A 9,869-nucleotide genomic window follows, 5' to 3' on the forward strand; every position below is an offset into this window, starting at 1 on the left:
GTTCCCTATATCTATATTATGCAGAATTTAATTGAAAATTAAAGATGATTTAGCAGGCTTCAAAAATTAACCAAGTTGTTGGTCTTGACCCCAAGAATATAGAGAAAATAAGTTGGCTATGGTAGCGACGGAGTAGAGAAAATGCAAGGAAGTAAAACAAGAGAAAAGGCTATAGAGCAAATATATTGAAAGCCGTGGAGCATGAGAAAGATGGTAATAAAAGCTTTGGTTCCTTTCATCATTCATTGCATATAGATGAACATTGAAGAGTTCCTATTCCTTAAACTAGACATGTTTGTGCTATTCACTTTTCCTAGGCCATATAATTATTTAATTTTATTTTTGTATTCATCTCAAATATATTAAGAACCCTAAGGCATAAAAACAACCTAAAAATCAATGAGAGAGTTCAGAAGAACTGTCATCCAATTTCTTCAGAACTCAGATTGTTCCTACAATATTCTGATAAGCAGATGATGCCCAGTGATATCATAAGAATATGATATCTAATGACATGCTTACATAAACATGCATCATCACATTGAAAGCTGAGGGATGGATGTGCACTCCTCTTTGGGGAAACGATTAAACAACTATACAGAATATAAGATATTAATTGCTATAATTTTCTGTATAACAATATATATAGCAGAAAATATATCAAAATGTCATAATTCTATTGTAAGGATATACTAGATGTTTAAGTGTAACCTTTTAATTGCTTCCAGACGATCCTCAAACTGCAGGTCTAGAGAAACATTGCTCTGAATGCTATTAGATTTAGAACTTAACCAAGGTTCCCCTAGAAAGGAAATAATACCACTTCAGTAATATATCGTCATGGTGAGATGGTTTATTTAACTCATTACAACTTAATTCATCATAACTGATATTGATTAGTCTTCTAAAAAGACAAGGCAAATGGTGAGTGACAAGATTTATATATTAAAATTCTGGAGGAACTAGGTAAAAATATGACATTTCATGATGAGTTATGGCTCATACATACTGGAAACAAATCATTGGTAGAGTATTCAGTTTCATACATAGCCAGTGAGCCACCAGATAAGATATTTACAGTGTAACAACTTGGATCCAGAAAATGTGAGGCATATTACCCGCCAAATATTTGGTTAACCATTCCTAACAGATTGATATAGGCCATCTAATATAGATATAAAAAAGAAATAACTATCGATGGAAATATAAGTTGACATAACTATACAATAATACCATGCATATGTCTAAGATGATAATTTTCAGTGCTTTGTAATGACATCTACTACTGTAAAATAGTCATCAAGTGCATAATAATAATTATTCTTCAATTAAATTGACTCAGGAATTTTAGCTTGCTTACTATAAGATGTAGTACCAGATTGTTGAAAGGTTGATTTCCTGCACAGAAGTCACAATAATTATAATACCTTTTTAATAAACTTAAAAGGAGATTCAAAATCTTAAATACCGATATTATTTAATAATCAAGGTCAGAACCCTGTATTAAATTATAGCTACTTAATCAAGGGATGAAGTATAATGGCCTTTTTCCTCTCAACAGAGGAATGTAATGTGAGGGAGTGGAATAGATGTCTCGAGTAGTGAGCAGGTAAAAATTTATGTTATGAGTATTTATAGAAGTGGGATAGAGGTTTTAGATTAATTTCTTTGTGAAAATTACGAGGGTATTTTCACTTAGAACTTAATGTGAGTGAGAAGACGTGGTGTTGCTTGTGAATCTTATTGGCAGATGCATTGCATGCAGTGTAATGGTCTTCTAAATTTCGAGATCAAGTAATAATGTCAATGAGATATAGCTTTGGTTGCATAGCGTTGTTTGCGCTTGACCACACTTCATGTGTGGCGATGGCTAAAACCAATGGAGCTGTGAAGATATCCTCCGTCAACTTTTGTTTGGGCTAATTATAATTAAGAGATCCTAATCTGGCTACCTAATTTAAGTTCAGTAAATAGAGAAAAAAGAATCGAGACTCTTCTTATTCAAAATAAATTGTAAAGTTCAGATTCGTAAATACAAGACAAGCAAGGTTTTTCTTAAATTAACTTACTTAACTCATGTAGAACAAATTTCTGATTAAAATACCCTACTGGACCCATGAGTGCTTTCCCTACAACAAAACATGTCACTTTTGACCACCTAAAACCGGCCAATGTGGATGTCATGACCCTATTTTAGGATAGTGTTTCGTGCAAATTTACTTTCAATTATGCTAACCTAACCCTTAACAACGGCATCTTCCACATTCTTAAGTACAATACCGCCACTAAGTTAATTTATCGGAGAATTAATCATTTGGAGCTATGAGATATATGTATGTGTATTATATACTTATATATAATAAGCCTAAGGAGGAATGGAGGATAATTTGGTCGTGTGGTCCTATTACTACCAAAAGCTTTTCATCCATTGGATCATATACGGGACAAATAAGCACCATAAGATTAGAAGAAGAAAAATTGTTCTATCATATAAGGAAATTGATACCTACTTACATATTTATGATGCCGTTTCTTAATCCTGAACAAATTCTACCTTTTAAGTTATAACATCCCAAGCCCACAACTAGATACATACCGGACCCAACAACCCACCACAGCTCAGCCCGAAAGTGCTAGCAAATTGGTATACATTATTTATTTGCTTGTGCTTATAAAGGCCCAAATACTCTTTTATCTAACCGATGTGGGATGTTACAAACACCCCCTCTTATATGCTCGACGTCCTCGTTGAACCAACAATCAAAATTACGAAACCCGGGCGGTGCCTTTGCACTTCCGGCCGGGTAGAGCTTTTATACCATTTATAACATCCCAAGCCCACAACTAGATGCATACTGGACCCAACAACCCACCACAGGTCGACGCGAAAGTGCTAGCAAATTGGTATACATTAGTTATATGCTTGTGCTTATAAAAACCCAAATACTCTTTTATCTAACCGATGTGGGATGTTACATAAATGTTTATGATTTCTTTTTTAATCCAAAAAAAAAAAATTATTACCTACCAATTTTAACTCTAGAAGCATATAAATCACACTGTTACAAAACAACTTTTATCTAGTATTTTAATCAAAAAATAATTCAAAAATAAAATAATAAATAACTAATATCACAAAATTATTTTAATCAAAAAAAATTCAAAACATAATCAAATTTGGTTGAAAGAAAGTACTTGATTGAAACATATGAGAAAAGACCTAGCTTGGTAAGCGGAAAACACATAGAAGGATATTGGTCTTAAAGACTGAATTACAACTTAACAAGTAGTAATGGATCTCGGGAACAAACACAAACACTTTTTTTTAATCCACAACAAATTTTGTCTTCAACTTGCATGTTTATGATTCTTTTTCTTAATCCAAAACAAATTATGACTACTAATTTTATTTCTAAAATCATATAGACTTTTAGAAAAATAAATAAATTACATTAGGTATCATAGTTCTAATATTAACCGCATTCATAAATATAATTTAGTAGAAGTTGGTGTCATATGTATAGAACCCTGACATACGAATACATATCAACAAAAAATATTAAGAGAAAGACGTGAAGATACCATAAAAGGAGTTGATATAATACACAAAACCCTCGTATACAAATACAAATCGACCAAAAATATTATACATAGTAGATGATCAACAAAAAAATGACCGTAATAAATGATGTCGCGAACAATACAACAATGCTACTAAACAGCAAGAAGTCAAAAGTCAAAACTCATATTTTATTTTTATCTAAAATATGATTTGTTGTGGATAAATATTTTTTTCATCATTTTATATATACCAAAAATAAAATTTTATAAAATAATTTGAAAGGTCCCGTGCATTGCACGGGCTAGAAGCGTGTGTGTGTGTGTTTATATATACTTGTTAAACAGCCGCCATTGGATAAGCAGCCACCAAACCGAGGGAATAAGTGATCCACTTGATAATTAACCCCATATATATATATATAGGGCATTGCTCAAAGAAGAACACTTTGGAACCGCAGATAGAATCTCATTTAAAACTTGAATTAAATTCTAATTTTAGGCTAATTAACCTCTTATTATGAATAATAATAGTATCTAATATGTTTAACAATAAATATGATCCTACTCCAATACAAACTAAATACAAACCAACGCGATTAAATAGAATGGTAAGGATTTTGGGACCGGAAATGGACCCAAGATGGGCCTAGACGGGGTCTAAGTGGGGCCTAGTAGGGTAGGGGCGGGGCCTAGTGGGACCAAGTTTTGGCTCTTAAGGCTGTCTGGAGCCTGTTCAGGGGCCTCGCCAAGGCTCCTCACAGGCCCTGGACAGGCTCCAGACAGTCTTAAAGAGCCAGACATTGGCCCCACCATGGTCCCACTAGGCCCCGACCCGTCCCACTAGGCCCCGACCCGTCCCTACTAGGCCCCACTTAGACCCGTGTAGGCCCATCTCGGGGTCCATCCCCGGTCCCAAAACCCGCATCATTCTACTTAATGGCATTGGTTTCTATTTAGTTTCTATTGGAGTAGATACATATATATATATATATATATATAGGGGAGGATTCTGGTACAAACTTACAAACTTTTTTTGTTCAACACATATATAACTTGAGTTCAACATTTTTAAAGATATTTTGCTGAACATCGATTAAAATTGTATTGAAGAAGTACATAAACTAATTTTTCAATGTAAGAAATAAGTTAAACGTATTATATAACCAATATCCATCTTTCTAGACCCTACCCAAAACCCAGAGGTATAGTTTAAGCATCTCAATATATATATTCAACACAATGATAACTAACTTTCTACACCCAATGTTGAGCCTCAGTTACAAATGTGTTGAATGCACGATTTATCTATGCGTTATATTTAAAATTGTGACGTTTTTTCAATAATTTTCAACATAAATACTTTCTATAACTAAGGATTAAATGGTTGGGAGAATAAAAAAATACAAAAAAAAAGTTTGTAAGTTTGTAACTTAAAAAAGTTTTTATTTAATCATATCCCTATATATATAACATGGGTTCTGGTACAAACTTACAAATTTTATGCGTTTAACACATATACTAACTTATAGCCCGTGCAAGTCACGGGAGCTTTTTAATTATTTATAAACTTTTTAAATATATTTTAAATGGTGTGAAAATATAATTTATAAATAATAAATTAAAATTGTATGTATCATGCCAAAGTATTAAATTCATTCTATCAAACTTTAAAGTATTTTAATTAGAATATGTGACGCCAACTCCTATTAGATTATATTTATAAATGTATTTTATCTTAGAATTATTATAATGTGATTTAAATATTTTTCTAAAAATTTTTATGGTTCGAGATTAAAATTGATAAACATAATTTGTTTTGAATTAAGAAGATGAATCATAAACATGCAATAACATGGTAGAATTTGTTTTGGATTAAGAAAAAGTTTTTGTATTCGTTCCTCACATAAATCAGACTTATTAATTTTAAAATATATTAGATAAAAATAAATTTGTGACGGTGCGATTTATATGGTTCTACAAATAAAACTAGTAGAAAATATTTATTTTGGATTAAAAAAAATCATAAACACGTGAAAGACAGAATTTGTTTTGGATTCAGAAAAGAAATTATAAACATGCAAGTAGATATCAGTTGTCTTATGGTACAGAAGGTAATTTTTTTCTAATCTAACGGTGCTTATTTGTTCAATATACGATCCGATGGATAAGAATAATTTTGTGACGGTGCGATTTATACGATTCTACAATTAAAATTAGTAGGAAATGTTTATTTTGGAACTAAAAAAACCAAAAACACGTGAAAGACAGAATTTGTTTTGGATTCAGAAAAGGAATTATAAACATGCAAGTAGATATCAGTTTCCTTATAGAACAGAATTTAATTTTGTTCTAATCTAACAGTGTTTATTTGTTCAATATATGATCCAACAGATGATAAACTTTTGGACCATGCGACCAAATTATCTCCCTTATGCTTATTATATATAAGTATGTAATAATTTGAGTTCAACATTTTTTTAACATATTTTGTTGAACATCGATCAAAATTGTGTTGGAGAAGTACATAAACTAATTTTTTAATATAAGAACCAAGTTAAACGTATTATATAACTAATATTTATATATTTGTAGACCCTACCCAAACCCCAGAGGTATAGTTTAAGCATGTTTATAGATATATTCAACACAATGATAATTAGTGTTCTACACCCGATGTTGAATCCCAGTTACAAATGTGTTGAATGCACAATTTATTTATGCGTTATTTTTAAAAATTGTGATGTTTTTTAAAGAATTTTCAACATGGATACTTTCCATAACTATAGATTTACACGATGGGAGAATTAAAAAAATTCAAAAAAAAGTTGGTAAGTTTGTAACTTGAAAAAGTTTTTATTTGATCATATCCCTATATATATATATATATATATATATATATATATATATATATATAGGCAAGTGATCAAATACAAACCAACTATTAAATACAAACTAAAAACCAGTTTCTCTACCACTATTTATAACTACGGTATCACTAATTTATACTACACTAATCATTGTTTTTATACAGTATGTAAACATCGATTTTTATTATCAAAATTGAGAAAATCTACTTATCTAAACTATTGATAATCAATTATAGATGATAAATTTCATTCGTAGGAAGGTTCTTGGCGATAGAAAGTCGTAAAAGAAGTTGTATGATGATGGTAAGTAGTCGTTAGATTTTGTAAGTTATGATGAAAAATGTATGTGACTATTGGTGATTGTAGACAATGGTGGCAAGTCATGAAAACGTCTGGTTATGGTGGTAAGAGGTCCATTATTACAGTTTAGGTGAAGATGATGGTCATATACGTTGCATATATGTGTGTATATATATTTATATTCGCGAGATGTGCTATATATAAATTAGTGATATGTTATGTACAAATTAGTGATTTCTGTAGTTAAAAATAGTGATAAAAAATCCAGAAACTGGTTTTTAGTTTTTAGGCTAATTTGGTTTCTACTGACTGGAGTAGGGCTCTCTCTCTATATATATATAATATATATAGGGATAAGTTATATGGAGACCACATTTTCATTGAAGACTTGGAAACCACTTATGTACTGTAACTAAAATACTCCATAAAAACATTGCAAAATGTATTATTTTTCGAATCATGTTCTACAAAGATCATTATTTTATTGACAATCTTGCAAATTTTATACATTTGACAAATAAAACACTAAAAAACATATTATTTTACAAAACCATGTTTAGTGTGCTGAACATTTGTTGATCCTGCAATACATACATGTTCTGCTTGTTTAGCATAAATAATTTTCAACATTTTCGATGAAATAGTCATATTTATCGAATGTACTTCGCAAAACAATAAATTTGGTAGTGTTTTAATTGCAGAATATAAGTGGTCTCCAAGGTCTCCAATGAAAACATGGTCTCCATGAACTTTTCTCATATATTGATTAATACGGAAATGTTTGCGAAATAAGCTATGATTAGTTACCTTCCACCGGATACTGAACCATCGCCGGAAACCTTGTTCGCCTGAGCATACCCAAATGATCTAGTTATTCCACAAAGTTGAGGAGAGAGGGTACTGATACTCTAATAGACCTTCATGATAGCGAATTTAACAAAAAAGGTAGAAACCGATTTCAAACCAATCATGTTCAAATGAGAGAGAGAAAGAGGAGAACAGAGAGGGGTAAACGTACATCTTTATCGTCTTGTTGAGGGCCAAAGCCACGTTTTCGCTTAGAGTCGGAGCAGCATCGAATTCGGGTATAGGGTGGAGAATCCCTAATTAAACTGCCAGTTGTTGACAAAGTCAATGTAGCCACCACAGAGAAAGTAGACATTAATCGGAGGTTTCGGTTTATCGGAGGTGTTGGGTGGTCGAAGGTGTTTGGCGAATGTCCACCGGGGCTTATCCTATTTTATTTTTTTATTTTTCTTTGCCACGAGTGCTTATTCTATTTACTAATATTGATATTGATATGTTATACATATTATTCATTAAATGTTTGGATTTTTTTATTATATATTTATATTAATAATATATATCATAATATTACTTAATTTATTTTATAAAAATAATGTATTAATATTTTATACACTACTTTATAGATGACTAAAATCAAATTTTTCATTTTGTTACAAAATAAAAAATAATAATTTAACAAATAAATTAGTTAGAACATAATATAGGAAGTGGAAAAGATAGTTATCAATTATATAATGAAAATTATTTAATATTTTAATGATTATATTTCAATTAGAACAAAAAGATAAAGTAGAAAAGATAGTTATCAATTTTGTAATAAAAATTATATTTTATTTAAATTAGAACAAAAAGATAAAGTTGAAAAGATAGTTATATAGAGTAGTTGAGAAGCCGCGCGTTGCGGCGGCCAATAACAATTATATTAATGATTTAAAATTAATATTTTTAAAATAAAATAAATTTGCGACGGCGTATAAAATTTATATTAATGATATAAATTTTATATTATAAACATCTTGATGTTACCAATATTAATATATAAAATTGCGAAATTGCACTATAGTTCACGAGTGAAAAAATAAAAATAAATTTCTACATATAATTAATAATTTAAAGCAACTTTTCACTAACTTACTAATCTGTCACGGTTTCATTTTTTTTACCCGTCACTGACAGTTTTGATATCATCCACGTATGTCAAGCAACCAACAACATCTGTATAATTGAGATAACAATATATATTAATAATTTTTTGTATGGAAAAAAAATACTCCCTCTGTCCCTCTCAATTCTTTACATTGAGTTTGGGCACGGAGGTTAAGAAATATGTATAAAGTAGTGGAAAAGTGAAAGAAAAGTGGGTGAAGTGGTGGGACCCATTGATTTTTAATATATAAAAGGGAGATAGTGGAGTAAAAGTAGTGTGAAAAGGAAGAAAAAGTGGAAAAGTGGTGGGACCAATTAGCTATTTTAGGAAAGTTTTGTAATGTAAAGAAATGAGTGGGACGTCCAAAAGAGGAAACCGTAAAGAATCTAGAGGGACAGAGGGAGTAACTGAGAGTATATCCATGTCCTTAATACGGACATTAATCATGTCGGGACGTATGAACTCAAATGGTATATTATTGTCTCCTTCTTCCAATTTATTTGGATTAGTTGTCCGCAGAAACATCAATTTAAATCCACCGGATAGCGGTCTATAACTACCTTTGCTGGCAACAATCTTTATTTTTTTTAATACTGCATAAACAGCCTTCACTCTAAAGATGCTTGAACCTAGCAACGGATATCGTCGAAGTGTTGCATGAATAATTTTTTCATGTATATATACAAAGTAAACCATGTAAAAATTAACAACAACAAACATCTCCGACGAAAAAAACAAATATTATGAAAAACAACCAACAAACATGTGTCACTAAAGTTAATTTACTCACTTTTTCATCCATCAATGTCACGTTAAGACTGTATTTTTCTCCCGTATTTGGATTTGTTGACTCCTACATTCGACAAAGTCTTACACTTATAAGTCAATCATCTATATCGCCGTTCAAATCATCTAACATAGTGCGACTCATTATCATTTTAGATGAAGGAGATAAATAGGCACAAAAAAGTTGTTTATGTTAAATTTTATGATTTCTGACCTCAATTTATAGAGGTTGATTTGCGAAAAGACCGGCTTATCAAAAATATTTTATCTTTTTGATATACACCTTTTCAAAAATATGGTTATAGTCTTAGAAGAAAGGTAAGCCTTTTTCGGTATCAAAATAATTGAAAAGAAGTCTCAAGTTCTGATTTGATATTTATTAAGGTAGGTAGTTTTTATTT

The 9,869-nt window shown here is 30.8% G+C and overlaps 1 protein-coding gene across 7 annotated transcripts in view; it reads right to left on the reverse strand.

Moving 5' to 3' along the window:
- Positions 1-7,986, reverse strand: part of LOC108223480 (uncharacterized) — a 37,216-nt gene extending 29,230 nt beyond the window's left edge. For 3 of the 7 annotated variants that reach the window (XR_001807269.2, XR_001807268.2, XM_017397769.2), the window contains exons 1-4: positions 7,747-7,984; positions 7,536-7,576; positions 1,361-1,398; positions 712-802 (exon numbers count right to left, since the gene is read on the reverse strand). Coding sequence is in view for 5 of the 7 variants with exons in the window: in XM_017397769.2 (XP_017253258.1) it covers positions 712-802; positions 1,361-1,398; positions 7,536-7,576; positions 7,747-7,890 (314 nt within the window). In the remaining 2 variants the exon portion in view is untranslated. Of the gene's footprint in view, positions 1-711; positions 803-1,360; positions 1,399-7,535; positions 7,646-7,746 lie in introns of all 7 variants that reach the window. The other 4 variants (XM_017397770.2, XM_064093204.1, XM_064093203.1 and 1 more) reach the window with 4 other exon arrangements.
- Between the last annotated feature and the right edge of the window lie 1,883 nt (positions 7,987-9,869).

Source organism: Daucus carota, chromosome 5, assembly GCF_001625215.2.
Source record: "Daucus carota subsp. sativus chromosome 5, DH1 v3.0, whole genome shotgun sequence".
NCBI lineage: Eukaryota > Viridiplantae > Streptophyta > Magnoliopsida > Apiales > Apiaceae > Daucus > Daucus carota.